At 37.4% G+C, this 24480-nt stretch overlaps 1 protein-coding gene across 18 annotated transcripts in view; it reads right to left on the reverse strand.

Annotated features, from left to right (window-relative positions):
* KMT2C (lysine methyltransferase 2C) overlaps window positions 1-24480 on the reverse strand; it is a 194248-nt gene that overhangs the window by 56105 nt on the left and 113663 nt on the right. For 13 of the 18 annotated variants that reach the window (XM_061348809.1, XM_061348828.1, XM_061348880.1 and 10 more), the window contains 10 exons: window positions 23275-24011; window positions 16048-16167; window positions 13535-13651; window positions 10905-11006; window positions 10625-10729; window positions 9502-9683; window positions 8581-8745; window positions 7870-7979; window positions 2294-2359; window positions 612-824 (listed from right to left, as the gene is read on the reverse strand). In XM_061348809.1, the coding sequence (XP_061204793.1) occupies window positions 612-824; window positions 2294-2359; window positions 7870-7979; window positions 8581-8745; window positions 9502-9683; window positions 10625-10729; window positions 10905-11006; window positions 13535-13651; window positions 16048-16167; window positions 23275-24011 (1917 nt within the window). The remainder of the gene's footprint in view (window positions 1-611; window positions 825-2293; window positions 2360-7869; window positions 7980-8580; window positions 8746-9501; window positions 9684-10624; window positions 10730-10904; window positions 11007-13534; window positions 13652-16047; window positions 16168-23274; window positions 24012-24480) is intronic. The other 5 variants (XM_061348931.1, XM_061348923.1, XM_061348908.1 and 2 more) reach the window with 4 other exon arrangements.

Below are 24480 nucleotides of genomic sequence, written 5' to 3' on the forward strand. Positions count from 1 at the left end.
GAACAACACCCAACACTTCAAAACTCAAATTCTGTTTTAATTCTACTTTGGAGATGAGGACAAACAAAATGTTCATTTCCTCTACAGAAATACAAGAAAATCACATTTTTCACTTGGACTCATAGGTCAGTCCACCTTAATTCTTCCAGAGAAAAGAAATACAGGGTCAAACAGCTTTTCTCTCCAGTTTCCCTTTTGCTTTAAACACCAGCTTTACAGTGATTCAGACACTGGTTTGCCGAGTCAACATCATGACTTTGAAACAGCATTTGCTCTAAATTTGAGAGCCTCAAAATACACTTGTACTCAATGAATGCACAATATATTGTACTCAATGAGTGCACAAGTAACACAAGGACTGGATAAAAAGGCAACTCGTTTTTCCAATGTTGCCAACTATGGAAAGATGAGTTCTCTCTGAGATGGATGACCCATAAACAGATCAACAAATGGACAACAACAACTCATTACTATTGTTCGAGTAATTACCATAAGGCATTCTGTACAGAACATACAAGTATCAGTATAGTAACATCTCCCAGGGACATTTGCAATACACACATGTACTGCAATACCCCAAGATACAAGACATGCCAAAAGCAGACTGCTACCTCTACTGTCATCCATCTCCCCATCTCTTGAGTGTTCTGACTGGGCATCTGGGGGGGTCTGAAGCACAGCCACACTGTTCTGATTTATAATCTTCAGTTTAAGCTTTGGTTTCGTCCGTTTTCTTCTTGGTACTGTAACAGTTAGGCTCTGTAACTGAGACATGCCGGACTCTGTCAAGCAGACTCCATCCTGGGTGTATGTCTTCGGTGGGTCTACAAAGTTGAATGAATCATAACAGCAATATAAAACTCTTTAATTTACAAGTCTTAGATTTTTAGATTTTAAGAGTTAATAATCCACACCTATGGAGCTGATTAATGAGTGAAATAAAACAGAGATATCTGATACTCTCTTACATATTATTACACTTACAGCTTTATAATTTAGAGTCTGGTGTCAAATCCAGCAACAATCCATTATATTGCTACAAAACAACTTAGATCAAGGACTCACTAGAAAGAACAATTTCATTATTGGAAACTGGTGCCTTGCAGGGTATTTATGTATCCCTGGCACTCACAGAAAACTGTGCAAGTCTTACTTTGGGTCTCTGCTGATTATCAGCCAAGGCCCTCATCTCAGCACTTTACCTTCATCTTATTAAGACCTTAACCCTCCCAGAACTCTTGGTAACTCAGGCAAGTTATTAGCCCTATTTTACAGGCAGACAAAAACCAATCAAGTGAGCTGCTCAAGATCCAACTGGAAATCATGGGTAGAACCCGAGTTTCCCAAGACCTGCAAGACTGCTTCCTCCTCAAGCTGCTACATGACAACTGAGTCTACCAATAACCTCTAGCATTCCTTAATTCACCATGTAGAAAGACGGTATCACCTGTGCTGCCACCCTGCAAGTGGAGGTTGGGAACTTTCAGGGAATTACTCAGTAATGAAGAGGCTGCAATGACGCTTCTGCTCTTCGGAGCCAATTAAATACTGATTTGGTAATGCGGTTTTTGAAAACATATAAACATCACAACATTTGTTTTCTTTAACCAGAAATGTTTTCTTATGCAATATTTAACACCTCAAAACACAGCTGGTTCTGAACACAATTCTTCCCGGATTACTGTTTTCTTACTTTGAAAGGAGTGTTTGCTTTAAAAAAAAATATATAATTAAAAAAAAAAAATCACATCCTCTTTTTTAAGTGAAAGATCCGAGGGGAGAACCTTCTCTCAGAAGTACATTTGTGTGGTGCCAAATGGAAAAAAATTCCAATGTTATGGAAGATATCCTGACATGATGGAAGCTACTGGCTCCTATCATTATGAAAAGTGACTTTTGACCAGGCTCGTCAAGATTATAAATTGCTAGCACAAACCAGACAGGTACAGAAAAGTTGTGCCCTCCTACAGCTTGTGCCTGTAAACATTTGCATACATGCTTGACTCAGCCCCACTGTGTCATCACTGCTAATATTAAGGCAAGTTTGCTAATATTAAGGTAAGTCTGCAGGATCAAAGCATAATTAAAAGTAATTATTACAGTGCAGGTATGGCAGGCAAAAGAGAGGAAAGAAGAGAGAATGAGGGAAAAAAATGAAAAGCATGCAGCAGTAACTGAAGGATAGTTAATGCTGTGTGTTACAAAATCATAGAAAAAGGATTTTTTGTCTCATGTAAAAATATACCCTTGAAGTATGCTAAATGATCAAAAGTTAAGCATTTACATTCTTTACCTAGTTCTTTTGATTTTGAAATAATCTGAGCTCCACCTGATGAATCACAACAGTCCAAAGAAGGCACTGAAAAATATAAGGAAAATAATTTCAACTTTTAAAAATGGTGACTTGATTTAAACTGAAACTGATTTTAAACTGAAATTAATTTTCCTTCAAACAGTTCCACTGAACTTCCTAATCCATACTGCTGTTCACATTTAGTAGCACCTTTAAAATAAAGTGCTTTTTGGTGTCACAGAAGATGTGGCTTCAAAACAAGCCTGATACAAACTAAAGTTCTCCAACTGCCTAGAGCCAAGAATGGCACTGGAACGGCACTGAACTCAATGGTAAATGATCTCCTTCTACTGGCAAATAAATACACTGGATCTACTGGATTGGAAAGTAACCTCTACAGTAATGACGTCCAGGTTTTGCTCACCTAAACATTAAAAAATGGGAGGGATTCGTGAATTGTGTATCAACTGCTGATTTCCCCAAGGAGGGGCAGGCACCCTCCAACAGCTTCATACACAGTATTCTAGCTGTGTCTATGCTGTTGTGTTTCTTATACAACACATGAGATGGGTGATACATCTGAGAACAGATGATACATGGTTTGTTGAAGTTAGGGTAATTCTTATTCAAGATAAGAATATCAATACATGGAACAGCAGAAACTCAATTTAAAAAACTACAGCTTCAGGGAAGCGCTGCAAGAGTGAAACTGAACAAAAAATGATCAAAATGTCCTACAAAACTACGCTACTGTTGCTGTGGGTAGAAATGTTCTTCCCATCTGCCTTAATTACAGTAACCGTAATCACGCTTCACTAACCTGTGATGTGCAGACTAGACTTTTAATGTTAGTAGTGACTTTACAGAGATTATGCAGACAGAGTAAGTAAAGTGAAAACTAGAAGCTTCTATGTCATAAACACTGAGAAGTAGCATCAGAAAACCTGTTAGTTTGGCACAGTTAGCACTACTCGGCAAGCTTATCTACAGATTTTTCTTTTTTCTGCCTAGAAATCTTATCTATGGTGAATTTAAGACTCACAAAAATATCTGGAGTATTTATTTTGCATCTGTACACAAGATGAGACCACTGAGACAAAGCATGTGTCGGAGGTTTAAGGCTTCTTCAACATACGAGACCACTACATGTGTACTGCTGCTGACCATCTCACACACAGTATGGGAGTAAGGGGCAAGACTAGGATAAGCTCAAAAAATTCAAAGTAACACTTAAATTCTTTGCTAAATACAATAACGGGTATGAAATCTAAAGGATGCATTCTAAGCATATAAACAGAAATAAGGACAGTGAAAGTCTGTCTTCAAAAATATAGTCCCTTAAAAGTTTTATGTAAGATGTAACTAAAGTGTATGATATAACCTACAGAAAACCAATATTCCATGCAACAACTAAATGAAAGTAGCCCATGAGAATCACTGAAAAACTGATATACAAGAGTGGAAGGAAAAGACAAGGAAGAAAATAAAACTGGAAATTAGATTTTGAAAGAGGCACTAAGCTGGAAGGAAACAAAAAATATGGGACAAACTGCAGGATGGAAGATACTCAGCAGCACTGAACTGAAACAACAGAAAAAAGGCAGACTGTAAGAAAAAATGGAATAAGACATCATCTGTTCATTTAATTGGTTATAATCCACAAGATGTTTTAAGGCAGAGATAGCAATTATGGAATTGGAATCTAAGGTAAACAAAAAATTTAGAAAGACTGTTGTGAAAGGGAACTTGAAATCCTGATTTTGAAGTCAAACAACAGGGAGCATTCTTCTGGTCCAGGTCAGATTGTGAACAATTTTAGCTTTGAAGATAGAATAGAGTTGAAATAGTCACATAAACACGCTCACAGTGACAGAGGCGAGGCCTTAAGAGACCAACTCACAAACGCTGCACAAAACAAACAGTGTTTGAAGACAATATCAAACAGACTTCCAGAAAAGGAGCTAAGTAGAGCACAGGCTAGGGATTAAAATCAGTAAAATGAGTAACAGAGAAATACAGTACTGTTAGAGAAAGACAGTTCAAGGGGGGAAAAAAGCAGCGAACAAAGAAGAGTGCTTTCTGAGGCACTAAGCTGAAAGTTAACTAAAATGATTATGCTTATTTGCAAAAGGGTTTAAAAATGCTGAATATTGCACAACATTCAGTAGCCTCAGCTCAAAACAAACAGCACAGAATACAATACGATGAGAAGAATCACAGTTTCAAAAAAGAAAGGGGATTGCCAATTGTAAGGCTGTAATAGAAAAGAACAATTCTAGGAAGAAATTAAATCAGCATAAGGGACAGAGTGAAATGGTTTATGCAAAACCACTACAATAACAGAGCACTATTCAATGACTGCATAACTGTATGCATGACCCAGGGATTTCTTTGTAGATACAGTAACTTACAACAATGTGAGAGCTGACAAAATAAATGTGCCAAATAATAAAACAAAATCAAAAGTTAAATTCTTTAAAATATTGTGTTATGTTGCTTTTGTATTCTTTATTTGTAAACTACATTGAATTAAGTTTCAGAACGAAAAAAAAATTTAATTCGCAAAAATCATACAACTGAGGCTCCCAGCCATAGTATGTGTACCCCTAGCACTATTGAGCATCTCTGCAGTAGTAAGTAATACAAAGTCCTCACTGCTTCTGAGGGCATGCTTACACGAGCCACAGGAGGAATGCAGGCATACAGGCAGGTACCAGAAACCGTTACCAGATCAACTGTAACTAAAGAAAACCGGGCAGAGCTGGTCACTTTGCCTCCTGCTGAGAAAAACAAACACCAACAGAGGAGGATGCTGGAGTATGTGGAGGGAGAGAGGATGGGAGTAAGCAAGGAAGGAATAAAAACTGCAGACGGGACATATGACATACAAGGGCAAAAGACAGAAAGGCAGAAGTGATGGGTATATGGTGGAGAATTGCTTGTTTAGGAGTAGCTGCTTGTACATGAGAGATACACACACCTTTTCTGAACGTGCAGGAATTACAACACAGAGAAAAAGCTGCTGCTACATTGAGCAGCTGCTCGTACCCAGCCACAATACTACTCAAGCAATCTAAATTAGAAATCAATTTATATAGGCACAGCAAATATGCTGGGGAACATATGTTATAACTTGAGACCAGAGTAAAAGGAACCTGATGAAACGCTGAACAGAGCTGATTATTTCAAAAGAATCTAGTAATGAAGGTTTTATGTTACACTACTTTGGAGCAAATCTTACCACATGATGACTTTTGATATCATGTATATTCAAGAAGAAAAAAACACAACTATTTTATTTCCATTTCCTGAAGAAGATAACGTTGTAAGGTTATCAGACATGATGAGATAGGGAAGAGCTCTTACAAATGTAAAAATTTCCATTTTCTGAAGCAAGAAAAATGGAAGCTCTTTCTCAATACCTACACACTAGAAAAATTTACTCTTTACCAACAGTACACCTGCAATATTTGGTAGCTTACTAGGGTAAGGGGCTCTTGCTTCTTCTAGAAATAAAGCAGTTTAAAAGCTTGTAATAATACTTGCAACACATCTGTGATATATCCAATGGAAAGAGCAAGAACGCTCCCAGTAAGAATCCCACAACATGGTACATTTTAAACAGTTTTCTACTGTTAACTAACATTTGTTTAGTTTCTCTAAGTTTATCAAATGCTGATTGCTTTCACTTTGAAACAAAGAATATAGAAAATTTTCAAAGGAGTTGTAGAGGAATTAACGAAAAGACTGAAATATTTCCCATAAAAGTACATGCAAGTATTGCTATGAACATGCACCAAATGACATTCAGACATGCAACTGTTTAAACGTACATGTGTTAAAGAGGTATAATATATACAGAGTCAAAACGTGAAAGAATAAGCAGAGAAACTTGTCATAAAAAAAAAGGTGGAAAAAAGAAAAACCCTGCAAAGAAAACTTGGGAGCTCCCTAACAAGAATTGTGGACTGGTTCATATTCTTTGGAAGACAAACCTAAGCAACACGGGAAGGACTAGCTCAGGGACCAGTTAAGCCTGGAAGTGAAACATCTCTGATACCATCTTGTGAAATTTTTCCATCTCACATTCTATGAGCTTTAATTATCTCTAAAAGGCAGCTCTGCCAACTTGAAAGAGAAAGGAAGAGAGAATATTTCTTACTTGGACCTTTTTAAGTGTTCAGAGCTTATCAAAATAAACAGAAATCTGTGTTATACCTGCAAGTTTCTTCTTTTTCCCACTTACAAAGCCTCTTTTTGAATTTGTGAAAGCCAATCTCAAAAATGAAGTAACTTGTAGAAATACATAAATCATTTTTTTAATAGTGATAAAAGTGGGATACTTGGAAGGGTTCCACAACTATGTGTAGTTGACAAGGGAGCATATAAACTCCAAGGTCACGTTAGTAAGTTACAATTACTGCCACGCTGGTATGACAACGAGCTAGTGTAAATGGACTCTAAGGAACTTCTCTTGGCTAACCTCTCGAACGCATGCCTTATGGTATCCTCAATCCTGATCAGGAAAGCCAGTCTTACTGGCATCTTCTTGGTAGATACAAATATTCCCTGAAATATCGGCTTAGTTCTTGTACCCTCCTCCTTATACTGTCATGAGTAATGAGAGTAAAGTGTTAATGTGAACACTTTAACATGCTATTACACTAAAAAATGGGTATAGGTGTCAATGTTCCATTAAAGTAGCAGTCTGAATAAGAAAATCCCACGAGATGACATACAGAGAAAACAGACCTGGAATACCACCCTTGTAGCAAACCCATAAATCATGTAGTAGACCAACCTAAGTGTTGACAGGCCACTCACAATAACAATAACCAGTATCCACAAAACCAGATGCTATAGCTGTGCTTAAAAACTGCAGTAACCTCAGCTCCTGAAGTACCGCTGCTATAGAACTGTAACACAGACTAACAAGGAGATTGGTGTGTATATACATACATTCATTGATAGCATGTACACAGAAGAGCAAAGTTCATCAGAAAGAACTATACATTTAAACCAACAAGAAAGTAGCAACTCCTAAGGGGGAAATCATGGCGAATTCTTTTAAAGACTGCAGCTAGGGAGGGAAGCACTGGTCTTAAATACTGGCAGAGCTGAGCAAGCGGCATTAATAAAATGTGAGGGAGGAGGGGGGAAAATGTTCGTATGGAGTGTTGTTACAGCTACTGCTGATTCAGACAGCCTCTGAATATCAAAATACAGGTTTCTCTGCTTAGAACTGATTTTCAGATTCTTTAGGGAACTCAGATTTTTCCCACTTGATAAAATTAGATGCCTTTTACCCTTTCAGAACCAAAGGCTTTTAGTTGTTTACCCGAATTATCTTCAATACATCTACCCAGAATCCCCGGCTAGGTTTTCTTTGGCCTTGCAACCAATCACTAGAGGGCGCACAAGAGCTGAGGACACTTCCAGAGGGGCCCTTAAAATAAACATGAAAAAACTTCCCTCCACCATGAGCCAATCTCCACCAGAGAGAAGAACCGTAACACATTCCCAAACCTATTTATTGCAGTGTGCAATCCTGCCATTGGTTTCCATTGTCTTCTTACCGTTTGTTGTTGGTATGTATGGCCTACAAATGGTACAGTCAAAACCCATATCAGCTATGTTTTCCACTTCCTCCTCTGTGTTTAAGTTCTGACAGATTGCATGCATCCATCTAGAAATTAAGTGGGGGAAAAAATACAATTTAAAGGAAATATGTGGTGTTTTAGGAGACCAAAATATCAGTATATGGTCCAAGTAAACGTGAAATATTTATTTTGTTTAAATTCTTTTCAGAGAGAAATGATGAATCGGGTTACCCATATGTAGTATTCCCCTAATGTGGTGTGTGTCAAACACTGTACATACAGTACCAGATTATCTATTTCCCTTCACAGGAAGGAACTATTTATAAAACGACATCCAGGAAGCAAGTATGTCTTAGTAACATAATTTTCTCCCTATACTGCAATCATTTTAACTACTTACTTGATACAATGTAATCTAGATTTAGCCTCACAACAATCAACCTGTGAGGTAAATTAGTTGTAAGTTTACAGAGGGGGAAAATGAGACACAGAATAATTAATTCAACCAGAGTCATATACTTAAGCCTGTGGTACAACTTGGAATGAACTACTACAAGACTTCTGAGACTCAATCCAGTGGTCTTTACCACAAGACCATTCCCTCTATCTTTACACTTTTACATTAGGGGAAAAGAATTAAAATAAGCCTTACACGGGAGAAAACGGTACAATATTAGTAATCCTTACCGATCACATTGTCTACACTGAATTATAAGTTCTTCATCCCTGTAAGTGCGATAGCAGATTGGGCAGGTAGACAAACTTGCGCAGGGAGCACACTGTGTGTAATTATTTTGCCATTCACATCTTAAACCTGGTGAAGTTGCTCCACAGTGTCTGCACCAAACACACCTGCAGAACAGACAAAATGATCTATTACTTTCAGTGCATAGGAAGATTATTTTGTGGCTTTAAAACCCTCCTACTTCAAACTGCATGAGTAATTAAGTTTTAGATCAGATCATGAACCACTGGGGAAGGGGGGATTCATTTCAGGTCAAACTATTTGAACTGAATGAAAACGGTATTATTTGGATTTTGAACATTACCAACATTTTTTTATACTTTTAAAGAATGTTCCTCAGTAAGAATTCCCTTCAATCTGCAAAACTAGGTAGACGGGTGCTTGTAATAGCTCAACAGGTCAAAGGACTTCCTGCTTCCAGTTGTCGTTCACTTTGATATATAGAGACTCAACTATGTGAGATGCCTGTGTTCCACCCAAGTAAAACAAATGGTTTTCAGAGGGTTTTATTTTAAGAAAAATTCAGTGAAGCACCCATTCGTTTTTCCAACTAAGCACTCGAATGAACATTCCAATAAATGGAAACGGGATATTTTATTTTTGGCTAAGAGCGTCAAAAGTTTTGTCCTCCTCTACTTAGTTGGGTTTTGGCATGAAGAAGCAGTATTAAGAGATAAGAGTTTGTCTATTAAATTGCTAACTGAATGAAACAATTCAAAAGTATTTTGTTTGCTTTTTTTTAACACACCTGACTTAAATACAATTAAAACATTATTACAGTTAATTGGCAATGCAAATACAAAGTGGCAAAAGGGAAAAAAGAGGCCTGCAGTCTGTATTTCTGACCCCAGAGCCAAACACACCATTTGCACTTCCAGCCGCCCTTTGGAACTGTCTGCAGGGGTGGATCTAAGCAGTATGTGTGGTAGCTGATGTCGCAGTCATCACAGAGAAGCAGTCTTCCTGGATCTGTTGCTTTCCCACAGGCTTCACACACTGTGCACTCCAGGCACCTCCAACCTTTGCTAAGCACCACTTTAGTAATCTGCAAATGGCAAGGTGAAGATTATTTGAAAACTGCTCTATGAAGTGTGATCGTTGTATAAATTAAGGTTTGGCTAGTGAAGCACAGGATGCTCTTCTGTGCACACTATCCACACCACAAGTATCTGTTTAGCAATTGCTAATTAGACTTCCTGAAGCTTCAATAAATGGGAATGGATTAAAGAGAAAGAAATTGTAATTAATGACATCTGATACTGTTCCAGAAGACAACTTCTTTGGATAAACTGGCATAACAGAATATATACTGCATTGGCTCTATGTGTAGGATAGTTCACTCTTTATGGGAGTAACTGGTCCTGAAGGGATGAAGAATGCAAGGCTGCTTTTTTTTAGCTATGTAGTAAGGCCATCTTTTGCATAGATGTGTTCATATGATAAACAATAAAGAGTGTATACTGTATATATTGCAATAAATACCTTATTATGTGCTTGCTAAGTCATCTCATACCATTCAAATTTAATTTTCACACATTCTCTCCTAGGCTAATGAATGCAAAATGTATTAATTAACCACTCCAACTGCTGTCAATTCTGACAGCCAACAGACAAATTGAATCAACTAAACCTTATGTCCCTAGTAAATGAAGATGCAGTGTAATTTTTTCCCTTGTTTTTAATTCTGCTCGTATTTAGGTTTTAAGCTTATATCTCAAACTGTTATTTTAACCAACTGCTGGATAATCAGTGCTATTTATGGTTGCAAAATTACAAAAAGGTTAATTTCTCTTGAGTCAATGCATACTATAAAATGACATTTAATTAAAGTCTTTCACAAGTCACATATAAATAATGGTCACATTAGCTGATGAATATCTAACGAGTTAATGACTTCCTTAATTACCATAAAACCAAAGGCACCATAGTGCTATTAAAGTACAATATGAAAACAGTATAACCAAGAAATATTTTTATGTAACTCACCTTAATACTGACACAGTATGGATGGTAACACTGACCACACTGAGAACAGGCAAGCAACCTGCCCTCAGCACCTTGGCCAAAACTCCCACAAACCACACACATATCCTGAAAATAAGAGAGAAGAGCTGATTTTCAACACATGCCACTCAGTAAATTCTGGAAACACTGTAAAATGCAACTAGCTTGCTGTATAACTTAAACTCCTAACAAGGACATTCATTTACTGTTTTCTAATAAAAGCAGAGAAACAAAATGAAAACATAGTGACTATTATCCTAACCTGATGGAGAGTGAACTTGTCACTGTTGGAGAAGAGGACGACTGTATTATGCATCGAGTTTTCTTCCTCATCTTTGTTAGATGAAATATCCATAGTTGTGACCTATTAAAAAAACCACAGAACATGAACTGCAAGCACATCACATATTCTGAGACAGAAGACAAGATGAAGCATTCTCTAAATATTTCACCTTTTTAGTAGTACCAAAGAATACCAGCTTTGCAAGTATTTATTCATACAGTATGAACTTTCATAAAAAACCTGCCACCATCACGTAATTACTACGTTAATTCACATTTTCACATCAGTACAAGCATCATCATTGTTTCAGTTTTACAGCCACATTCTCTTCCTCTCCTTTGTCCACCCTTACACACTACCCCACTGCACTTTAAAATGGAAATGGAAGAGCCACATCTCTGTTTTGCAACTCTGAAGTTGCCACTTACTTCACAAGTCAAAGGTTCAAATTTCTACAGGAAATTGTGGAGAGTGATGTCCATTTTGATTTTATAGCAATTTACCTAACTCGGTATCCTCTGTTCAGTTACAAAAAATTTTAAGAATGTGTTTTAGAAAACTCAGCTTCTCTTGAAGCACAAGTCTGCGCTTTGTAACATCAAACTAATGATATAAATGCCTCCAATTCACTAAGGTACCTAAGACTAGCCTGAGCGGAATTCATCTTACATGTTTAAAATTACATATTTGCTTATGAGTCTTGACCATCCAAAGCTTTAAAAGGGAACAATGACAGAGACGTTTGATCCTTTCTAAGATCACAAATACCAGAGTATTCTAAGAAATTATTATACAGGAAGCAAAAAGTAGCACAGTGCTGTATAAACTCAGATTGTAGATGAAGACAAAAAAGTGGCTACAAACAGAGGCTGAGAATTACTGCATAAAGACATAAAAACAAGTAAGTCCTTTTCTGAACACGAGGAACAGGATGCCTTCCAAAATCTGCAGGGCTGACTGATAATCAAACTGAACAGAATGTTCAAAGACTACAAGTCCATAGGAGGAAAAAACCTATGAATTTTTTGCACTCCAGATTTCAAACGGTTTTTCATAACAAAATCTTTTTTCTTATGAGGAGCAAACCAAGAGTTATATAAGATTTAAGAGTTTTAAAAGGACTTCAAGTATGAAACAGTTTAACTACCAACTGAAGTGAGCAATGGCTTGCTAAGAATCACTTCAGCGCTATATGGGAGACAGCGAAACCATTTTCTCAAAGTTTTCTGGAGGGAAGCTGTGTACTGTCCTAAAGAATATCTGGCAACTAATCACAACAGAGAACTTGCAGCCACATTGATATACTCTTTTATTAAAGAATCAAGGAAGCTTTAATTATGGTGAATCATGATCTATAAGGGCTCACTGAAGAAGTCAACAAGCTTGGGGAAGCTGAAACCTAACTGACATAACTTACTTTGTTACCAAATTCTTTAGGCGAAGTCCTTCACCAATGCTACTTGAAAAAAGGTAAACTGACACAGAATTAGAGGAATGGTCCCTACATTGATGCAAGACACAAAATAAAGAGTGCCATAAGTTATTAATTTTCTCTGTGGGAAAACAGAACTAGTGGAAATCCGACAGGGAATGTCTGCTAACAGGCTGTGGTGCTCTACAAGCTTTTGTACAATCTGACAAATCAAGCAAGGAGCGAAGTGACAAAAACTTGATAAAAGTATTAAAATATTCATAGTAGTAAAAGCCAAAAGACAACTGTGAACTGCACAAGAACTTCATAAAGCTGAGTGCTGGGCTGTCAAATGGCAGAGGAAAGTTCTCAAAGAAAAAAAATGAATGTGACAAAACAGCTGATAGGGATGATCAAAGAGATGGAAAACCTTCCATACAAGCAAAACCTTGTACTGGGATTCTCCAGACTAGCAAGGAAAGAGTGGAAGGAGAAGGAGGAGAGTTATGGATATCTATAGAAACTGAGTGATATGGATGGAAGAGGTGAACAGAAAACAAGTATCCACTGCTTCTTCTCTAAGAGCACAGGCAGTGAAACAAGCAGGCAGCAGTTTAAAAGAACATGCCGTACAAAGCTGTACATGGTTTACAAAAATTTTTAGAAGTGAACAGACAAATTTACGCAAGCCCAGCACAGGCTGCCCAAGACAAAGATACCACCTCCTGTTCAGCAAGTACCCACGCCACAAACTCATGAAGTGTCTCCTTCTCTAAGCTGCTTCTGTTTTGCGTTCTTCCCCCAGTGCTCAGTTTTGGTCCTGTCAGTCAGAGAACCTTTGATCATGCCAAGGCTGCTGTTACAAGTCTTTCTCTCCCCTTTGTATTCTTCCACTGAGAATGTGTTCCATGCCTTTACCCAGCATATTTTCCACCCCAGGAAATGGAAGGAATACTGAAAGAATCCCAAGAGGTGTTCCTCTAAGTGTCAAGATCAGCACAGAATTGCTTCAGATCCATTAAGCTACAGTGCTCTAGGTTCTTCATTACAAACACTTAGTAACAGCCAGGTTTTATCAAATACTTACGCATATTAGCACTCTTTGGTTTTATAGAGTATTTTAATACAAGAATTATAGCTGAATAAAATTATGTTACATTAAGAGACTGCAGTATGACTTAAAAATAAACGTGCTTACCCCTGGAATGACTACAGTCCCAACTCCATTTTTCAGTTTTGATCTGCCTCTGCCACCTCTTCCTGAAAGACCTGCACCACGCGGCCGCCGCTTCCCTGGGAATCCTGATCCACGGCCCTATTCAATATAAGATAACAATATAAATGAAACCTGAAGTTCTTATGTTACAGGGGAATTAAACTTGCAAAACGCATCTAAGGAAAAGCGTAAGAAAAAAATCCACCCTATGATTTAAAGTGAACATGAGCATACTAGGACATAGTTATTGAGTCCCTGCACAGACTGTTGTGAAATACCTTTAACTACTTACATGACATAAATGTGACCACCTTATCGGCAAGTGAGAAAGCAGTCAAAACCAGACATGTTTATTTTTTTTATCAGGAATAACTGGAAATATGGTGATGTTTGTTGGTTTGTTCCCCCCCCCCCCCCCTTTGCAATGTATCCAAAATAAATATCCTCTATTTTAGGATTAGCTTTTCCTTTAAACAGTCAGCTCAGACACGGGACTTCTGAAGAGGGTCTGGACACTTGATTACTTGCAACCATAGATTCTTTGCTTATGCTATGAATAATCAAGCAAAAAGTGGAATTTATTAGAACTCAAGCCTGCTCCCAAAGTGAAGTAGGAACTGGCTCCACAAAAGCTCTTAATTCATTAGATACACTGAGAGCTTTTTATATTATACCAATTACACTCAGACCAACATTCCCCATAACATGATGCTTCTGCTACAAAATATATTCTCAGACACCTTCTTTTTTCCCTTATTTTAGATGCAGATGGACAGCTGTAGTGTTGTGTTCTCTGGAGTATTCATAGTATGTTCCACTACAATTAACTGTGGAAAAGCAAGTCTGTTTATAATAATAATTAGATGTATTCCTACTGTGAACTAGTTCAAACAAATCTTTCTTTTCCCCTCTAAATTTCAAAATGAACTAAACACAAAGGGGATCCCTAAGCCTCTCTAATCACTTCCAGAGAGAAAAAGAACATATTCTCAATGTCCCCAAGTTCTGGGTGGTATACTAGACATCTTTACAACATTTTTCAGAGACTCTGATCTGTGTATCTGATGATAGTTACAGTGTATACTCAAATAAGCATTTTTTCTACTACAAAATAAGCAATGACATTATATATTGCATTTCAAATTTGTGAATAACCTTGGCTCCTTATGCAGCCTGACTATCCACAGAGTTTCTAGATACAGTGTCTGGATCCAAACATTTGCTGGAAACTACTTTTAATACCAAGGCAAAACATTTGCTCAATAAAATAGTGTTGACGGAACCACAAAGCTCTCTGGGGATGGTGTCGCCAACAGACATGAAGATTCTTTACTGACGGAGGCAGGAGCTCCCTAGATGGAAAGCAGCACTATGGGTTCAATATTAGCAACAGTATTTTTCAAATATGCCAACTCCTGTTTTAAAGAAAATATAGACATTTATGGTCATAATTAAGGGAAAATCCAAGCATCCCAATGTTAAAATTTTATTATCATCCATCTATTAATGGAAAGAGATAAACTGACTTACTCTTACAAAACGAGATAATGTTATACCATGTTATTTTAGGAAATGAAGGATGCTACTGATGGCTTAAACATTTATATGCACTAAGGTGAAACAAAAAATGTTGTCCTTACATATATATGGAGTTAATACATATGGACACAGACATACAAGCATCAGGTGTTTAAAATGCAAACTCTTCTGGCATGTGTCTTATTTTGTCTGTTTCAGACTAGGTATCAGTATTGTTATTTTCAAACAACTAGTAACAGGAATAAGCACATACTTATATCAATGTTAATGCTGAATATTAAGCTGAAAATTAATGCTTAAAGCAGCAAAAGCTAAGCTAATGTCAAGCTAAAATAAAATTAGGATGAGAGTTAAAGTGAGATGAAAATAAATCATTGGGAAGCTACAGCTATCTGTCAGAATTTCATCATTTAGTTTTTTGCCTTTATTTAAGAATAATCCCACTTAGTTTCTTTATGTGTTTTTAATGGTAAACATCACTGTGGATATGAGCTTTGGTCCATCTAATCAGGTAGGAAAGTTGTTATTTATTCCCCCATAAGCTAAGAACGATGACGCTTTGCATCCACTCTTCAAGATTTCTCCACAGCCACCCTTCAGATCTCTGCTCCTTTCCATGCCTGGCTTACCTTACTGCCAGGCTTAAGGACATTTCCCTTCTCAGGTAATTTATTTTGACAGCTACGTAAAGCCAACCACAAAAAGTGAAGTACTCCATACACATGAAAAATTGGCAATACAAACTATTCTTTGCACCTAGGCAATGCCATCATACTGTACACTCTGGAAAGCATACATTTTTTTTAGCCTGAAAGCTCCACAGTTTCAATAACTTTGAAAGGCCTTAAACAGTAATAGAATGGAAGATAAATTCAGTTGTGAGATACAGAATTTCATCACTAGTCTCTACAGCAGAAAGATAGCAATGGATATGAAAATAAATTCAGATTATTTACCACTTTGATGCTCCAAATGGCACTGCCAGGAAGCTGTCTGGATTTAAAAATGTCCCGACCTTCTGAAATGTCTGGGGACCAGGAAGGTGGGCTGACTGTATTATTGGTACTCCAAGCCCCCTAGGATACGGCAGGTGAGAAAATAGATGTATAAAACTTCGCAACATAAAAGGAAAGAAAAAAAGAAGAAGAAAAAAAGAAAAAGGCAAGCAACAAAAAAAATCTGACAAGCAAAGCACATGCAGGCATAGGCATTTCTACGTTAACCTAGGTAGTCAATTAGTTCACTGAGTAAGAGGAAGGTGGGAAATTTTTAGGTTTTCATTGAAACATACACAAAAACAAGTATTAACCTCCAACTGACAGTTAAGTACAACAATGAGTTTTATAAACAAAGTGTAATACAAATCAAAAGCAACTATAACAACAACAAATTAAATCCCTAAATTTTATTGCATAAAATGAAGACGACAGTGGTTTGAGATGATAACACTCTCGTTTATACTTCAAATCACATTTCCAGAGAACAGATGGCCTTAGCTGACTTTTGAGTCTAAACTACTGACAATCACAGTAACAACTGATTTAAAAAGTGTGTGAAACAAAGGGAATATAAAGAAACCACTGCAAAAAAGAAAATAAAAATAGCCATGGTAATTAGCAAAGTATCTCCTTCTCGCCCATTTGACACAAATAAACCACTCTAAAACCCCACTGAATTTTTTCCACCCCACTGTTTTCATGTTATGCTGTGCTATCAAATTTTAATACATTATTATATACAAGTAATAATAAACATCCATATGGTATACCAACAAATGCTTTTAAAGTAATTGATTATTACCGCTATTTATATCGTTCCCATCATGGTGAGACATTGAATAACTCTGACACAAGAAATATAGCAAAATTAAGTGGAAAATGTTAAGCTGGTGAAGAAAAAAGCCCACTGAAGTAACTCACACACATTAAAATCTGAGGAATATTTTTGAAAACCCTGAGTAAAGATTTCAGGAGATAACCATCATAAATAATGTGTGAAGTTAAAGAATAATATGTTTTCCTAAATCTAAGTTTGCGAGAGTAAGAAATAATGAATATCAAGATGAGATGTAAAACAAGATGAAAAGTGTAGGTTTACCTTCTTGAGAATTACATTTAGCAGTAGAATTGTACAGATGATACAGAATAATCTTATGCATACTAACAGTCCAAACTATTCACACATGCGTGACTGTGCACATGGACAAGCCCAAACACATTTATGCCTTTGAATACTGGTCTATAGAATAATAAGCATTCAGAAAAATGAGACAGCTTTGCAAAACATAGTTTTTTTTTTTTCCTGAAATGAAAGTCTTCATCAAGAATGTGTGGAATACAGTTTCTCTGGAATCAAGAACTCCTCAAAACGTATGCTCATCTCAGACTGTAAATAGGTATTTTGCTAACAGCTGTGCTGACTTTAAAAAAAGGAAAGGGTTACCCCTTAACCCATTTCAAGCCGGAAGGATCATGGGCAAGACCTCATTAATCCAGGTAAGGCACAGCCACATTAGCCCAGGTGAGTATAAGCTAACATCTCACTTAGACTTGAGCAGATAAGGAAAAGCTCCTATGATGCCTTCTGCTTGCAGAGCTGGGTAGGTAGTAACCTCTGGCTGCTCAGACAGAATCAGAACTGTCTGGGTTGGAAGCAACCTTAAAGCTCATCCAGTTCCAAACCCACTGCCATGGGCAGGGACACCATCCACTAGACCAGGCTGCTCCAAGCCCTGTCAAGCCTGGCCTTGAACACCACTAGGGATGGGGCCACTGTAGCTTCTCTGGGCAACCTGTGCCAGTGCCTCACCACCCTCACAGGAAAGAGCTTCTTCCTAATACCTAATCTAAATGCCCCCTCAGTCAGCTTAAAGCTTTTCCCCTTGTCCTATCCCTACATGCCCTTGTCAGAAGTCCCTCTCCAGATTTCTTGTCAGCCCCTTTAGCTACTGGAATCTGCTCTAAGGTCTCCTCAGAGCCTTCTCTTCTCCAGGCTGAAAAAAAGCTCTCTCAGCCTGTCTTCGTAGGGCTCAGTATTCAAACTGGCACAACAGATCCAGAAGGAAAAGTTTTTCAGCAACCTAAAAGCCTAATTATGCTTAACAGTTGTATTTTAGAAATGCCAACATCATCCAAGTGGTACCACCCACAGTGTGGACAGGATGGTATTCACTATAAATCTGTTTTCTAGGAGTTCAGCTACGCCTGCATGGGGAAGGGAATATGAAAATCTAGCACTTAAGAGTTCACAAAAAAAAAAAACAACAAACAAGCAAACAAACAAAACAACCCAAACTTGACAAATAAAAAAAGTCACAATTCTGCCTACACAAGGTGGTAATGTGACACACAACTATGAACTCCTTTGTGCCCAGAAGACTACATGTGTGTTTTCAACTGCTCAACACTGTCTCCCCTCTGCCAAGGTGCTTCCAAAAATAATGTAGCTGAACTGCTAATGCCAGCAACTGCTCACCTTCACTTGGGTTAAAGTTGAGTGTGCTTGATTAAAGAGCTTAAACTGTAAGAGGTTGCTATCCCAGCTTTTTACTTGAGTTCAGTTAGATGGTTACCATGCAGACAACTCAGCAGATCAAAAGGATCAACAACCTCTAACAGGGAAATAGTGTTGAGCAGAAACCTTCTGCACCTTCAAACCTAGAGAGGGATGATGCTCACATCCAGTACATCAGGGCATAATATTTGTGACAGAACACAGGCACAACTGCACCAAGTCAGAAACCATGGTAAAGCAAGCAAACAAACTCCCACAGACATAGAGGTGTGATACGCCTACACAAACACATTCCTGAGTGGACTCCAATGGAACATGCACCACTCTACCTATGTTGGCCACCCCACCGCACCCTGCGTGGCCAGCAAAATGAAATAGGTGCTTGTGGAGGGCAACTCACCACACACGGGGTGGAAGGTGTCAGATTAGTCTCAGCCTACATGCTCCTAGTTTTCTCCAGTGGCTCTAAGGGGAACCTCGAGGTGACTAGAGCAGACCTTTAACACTGCGCTTGGGTGAATCCCAGTCTTTGAACCCACAACGGCTTCCACCATGCAGAAATGGCGAGACTGAAGTCTGATTTTGTTGTAACAAGAGCACTGCAGTTTATGAGCAACTTCTCTGTCAAAATCTCATGTTCTTACTAAGCACTGTCACGCTAGTCAGCAATTACATCAGCAGCTCTGTGGCAATAGGAAATTCACCTTTACTATGCTAGTCATATTTTTAATATCAAAGAACATTCCATTTTATCATGCTAAAGTTAAAACATCCACTGAATTTTAGTTAGTTTCCCTATTACCCTAAAATTCATAATGAATAGTCAGTAACTGTCCTTACAATATGGCAAACTCAAAGTCTGTATAGCGACAGAAAAGATAGGTGTATTGCAGAAACAATCCTTACATCAGTCTATAAAGGAGGCAACATGCTGGCTAAAGGTCAAAACTGGAGATCTCAACCATGCAGAAAACACTTAATCAACAACTCAACCTAGCTACTTTTACTCAGTACGTAAAAAGATTCTTTTCTTTTTAAAAAGATACACTTTTCTAATTATTAAGTATATTCAAAAGATTATAAAGCTAATAGAACATTAAACCTGAATATGAAATACTTGGTCTTGCAAAACAAAATGAATTGTAGATGATTCGTGAACCATATTGTTAAGAATTAAATTAGAAATTTAATCCAAGCTTTACTGTAGATCAGAAACATTTGAATTCTTGGTCAGATAAACTTAATTAAAAACACACACGTCCACAATACTATGAACAAATGAATTACATCAAAGAGATACATTAATTATATTTTGGCTTTTAATTAATTCCTATTACCACACAACACTGAAGAGAAAGTTCTTTTCAGTTCATTTATATCAGAACCACAGCAATAATTATGTACTGTGACAGAAGCAGGAAGTTCTAATTCTCCATCATATTCTTGAGTTCTCAAAATTGAACAACACAGCTGCAAGTAAATTATAACAAAAGGAAACCCAGTGTCAGCAAGGAGATCTCACTAAATTACCACTGACTGTGTTTAGCTGTTTAATGCTTTATGAAATCTACTGCAATTTCAAATGCACAAAGCAGGATCTGAAACTTAGTATTTGATGTAATTTTAGGGTTGTGAACATAATTTAACCAGTTAAAAATATAGTTCCCCTCATTAAAAAACCCCAAACACAAAAACAGTAACAAAATCCAATCCTTGAAAAAGACTCTTTTTAATCTTTTTTTCCCCAGCATCTACCACTACAACAGCACACTTAGTAGTACCATATAATTGAAAACAGCAAGTACCCAAGTACGAACATATATCTGAAATCTGAACCCATCATGGTGCTTTGCATTTTTCAGTGACATTTTAGAAAATCTCTTAAAACACCCAGAAAGACGATCACTGGTATCTTCATGATTAAAATTAAATACCTCTAATTATAGTATTTTCCATGGAATGCATCCTAAAATAATACGTATGGTATAACAAAGACAGTAGAAGGCTATTATTTTCTGTTCAGTATTATTCTACAGACCATTCTCAACTATTTACCTACCAGTCTTACAATATGTTGTAATGCCCTCTATTTACTGACTTCATGCTTTCCTGTACAACTTGCTGTAGCAAAAACAACTATTTCAAATTTGTTCAACTCAGATAACTAGAATATATACCCAATACCGTTTAAAGTATGCTTCCACAGAAAAGGAAAAAAACCCTATTTTCCTTGTGAAGATTTCTTTCAAACTAGAAATAAGTCAGATTAGTCATTAATAAACTTATTGATGTCTTTTCAGATTACTACTTCAGAGAAAAGAAAATGAACGATCAAAAATACGAAAGAAAAGAAATATGAAAGATTTGTGCTGCCCCCAGCACAAATCCGCAGTTTATAGGCAAGGGTGAGCATGTTCCATGGAGAAAACACTGCACAGACACAACTCTGAAGAAAGCACTGTAAAAACTTTATCAAGCTGGTAGCTACTAGTGCGTATCTCTGATGTATGAACAACTGAGTTTCAGATACATGTAGAAACCAATTTGGCTCTACTGTGGAGTAGTATAACAGAAACAAAACAGCATGGGAACCAAAACCCACTGGAAGTCAGAGATGCCAAGCTGGTAGAGAGATAGTCCTCTCATTGGGTCGAACGCAGATTTAAAGCTTCCCTGTAGCTGAAGGTACGGGTAATACACTATCCTAACACACACTGTTAGTGGAACTGCACCTTACTAACAGGAGTTCTTCTGCTGACACAGAAAAAAATACCTTCTCCAAAGTGGAACAAGCTTGTACCAGCCAAAGCAATTCTTATCAACTACACCTACAGACTGATTTATACATAGCTCCCCTTTTGATCAGAGGCTGGATTTTCTCCTGCTTCTTTAGTTTCTAACCAAAGCAGTGATGCCTGAAAAAATGACAGGGCAGAAAGGCATGGTAATGATAGCAACACTGATAAGCACTGCCATGGAAGGGACTCATGAAGCCTTTTTAAGCAAAATACAGTTTTCAGGGCTTGTGTCCTTTCACAAAGGACAGGGTTTTAGTCCTTGCAAAGTATGACTGATGTAGTGGCATTGCAGATACATCACCAAAGACTATTAAAAATGCAAACTACTAAGATCTAATATAGGAAATAATTTCAGATTATGCATAACTGTGTTAGACAGCAAAACTGAGGAATTATTCAAATATATTTTATTATAGAATCATAGAATAGTGAGGGTTGAAAAGACCTTAAGATTATCTAGTTCCAACCCCCCTGCCGTGGGCAGGGACACCTCACACTAAACCATATCACCCAAGGCTTCATCCAGCCTGGTCTTGAACACTGACAGAGATGGAGCATTCACAACCTCCCTGGGCAACCCATTCCAGTGCCTCACCACCCTAACAGTAAAGAATCTCCTCCTTATAGCCAATCTAAACTTCCCCTGTTTAAGTTTTAACCTGTTATTTATTTGCAATTGTATGAACAGATTTTGAAGAAAGTTATCCCTCTCATTCAGCCTACTGCCCAGCACAATACATTAAGTTTAATGGAAAGAAATCCAAATCAGAAACTATTCCTTTACATGGATTCCCCTGGCTCTAGTGAAGTGTGGGTCTTATAAAATTGAGGAGCCGTATATTCAGGATCCAGAGATGGATGAGGGAATAATTTTAAGATGGTACAGAGTATTAAGAAAAATTATTTTTAGACATGCTTGTATATGGGGGAAAAAAAACAACCTAGAGATACTCTAAAACCTTCCAAATTTAATTTCTTATGTTTGTTGTCTTTATTATATACTTTTAATCCTTTCAGAACATTCTCTCATACTTTTTCCTAAGAACTAAGAATCTGAACCCTTAGGTAACACATGAAAGTGGAAAGCATTGTGCAATCTTCAGAAAAGCATGAAGTCATTAACCTAGAAGCCCCAAAGGCTAAAAATAAATTGTCATAAGAACAGAAATGAAACACTAATTTGTCACACTGACATACTTTTCATATACAATTTTGCAAACACAAAATAAATTCTCAGAATGATGAACCACTTTCCACACAACTCAAATAGGGAGCAAGATGTCATAGAGGGTGACAGACTTGAGGATTCTTTTCCCTTATCAAATTTAATCCTAGTCAAACCACAGCCACTTGTACCAGACAGTTCTTGCATGGTATTTGCTAATGTTCCAAAACCACAAAATTATTTCTAACACCATTAAAAATACCAATCAAGAAGATTTCTTGCAGTGTAACGGAAACAAGAGTTGTAGTGGGTTTTTCTATAAAGACAGTTTAGGGAACTTTGTAACAGACTCTGAAACTACCAGCCAAAATAAATGGATATATGGGAATTATTAAGAGGTAAGTTAAAAGGCACAGCGTATGTGTATCTGCATTTGTAGCACAGGTATGCGAAAATCTAACAAATTTTGTTTCATTTCACCGTAAGCATGAACCAGAAGAAACTTAAAATCTCATGAAAGAACCTTTATGATGTCTGACCTTTCAATTATTTAACATGAAATTACTTCCTCGAAGAAACACACTACACACTCACTTATGAGAATAAATGCATGTTACGTCCTAAAGAACAGGCGAGTTTAATGCACTATTACTGAAATTTGAACTATGTGCTTCATAAATATGTAATGAAACACTCCACATGCTTACCTGTCTTGATCTGGGTCTTCCAGGAGAAAACTTGCGTTTTGTGATGGCTGGTTTTCCCATGCCAATTTTTGGAGTAACTGATATATAAGTCGTTGGGAGAGCACTTCCAGCTGTGGAAGGTAATGCTGGGGGCTGACTGTGCTGTACATCTCGTGCAGAATGCAAGTCTAGTGAAACATCTGGCGAGGAAGACACATTTGTCTTGTTTATATTAACTGATGCGGGAAGTGAGGGGTAAGTCTCAGCTGGTGATTTTATGGGTTTGTCTCCAACTGGTGACTTATTTCCAACACCTTCATTTGTAGTAGTTTCTACTTCTAGAAGAGCTGGTGTGTCAGAATTTTTGTGTATTTCTCCTTTTTCTATGTCTTTCTGCACTTTTATTATTTCCAGTTGTTGTTCTACAGGGATACAAATATCTCCTTTATTTTCAGACTCTTGTATTTCTGGCATCACAGTCATGGTCTCAGGTACTGAAGGCAGAGACCGAGAGTCTACTGTGGATACTTCCGACACCTCCACACTACCCTGTGGCAGCTGTGTCTCCTCCACTTGTTTGTCTAACTCCTGCTGTATTACAGCTTGAACACCTTCCATCACTTCCATCGTTTTCTCAGTCTGACTGTCACCAGATGCTGGTGTCTTTTTAGGAGACATTTCCACTTCAGCTGAATTAATTCCAACAGAGACTTCTGTTTCCAGTTGTGCAGCCTTTTCTTCTGGTGATATGCCTGTAACTAAGTACAACCACATTAAAGGCGCTGCAAAAAAAGCCTTACACGGGTATACCAGTCAACAAGTATACCTGGTACACATGAAGTACACCAAATGCATATCGCTTCAGTCAATTTAATATGCAGTTTAAAATACACTTCATCAATATCTTTCTTTGTACCTATGTTTATGGTAGCCTGTCCTTTTAGTTCATTATTTTTCTTCCCTGGACACACAGCAGAGTAAATCATGAGAGAGCAGACCCAAAATTAATTTATGAGGAATATGATCACACATTTCCAGGTAGGCAGAAGAAAAAGCTTCTCCTTTTTAATTTCTGCATATTGAAGATGTATGCTAGCATAAATTAAAGTATTTTAAGTAACTGTCCCAACACTTCTAGAAAGCAGACAGTTAAGAACAGGACAAGTACAAATAAAAACCCAACATTTTCCTCCTAGCACTCTTTCAGACTTCAGGAAATGTAAACAG

The sequence above is a fragment of the Neopsephotus bourkii genome, unplaced genomic scaffold (genome assembly GCF_033783945.1).
Source record: "Neopsephotus bourkii isolate Nb327-2 ecotype Australia unplaced genomic scaffold, CSIRO-AGI_Nbou_v1 NB_53, whole genome shotgun sequence".
Taxonomy (NCBI): Eukaryota; Metazoa; Chordata; class Aves; order Psittaciformes; family Psittacidae; genus Neopsephotus; species Neopsephotus bourkii.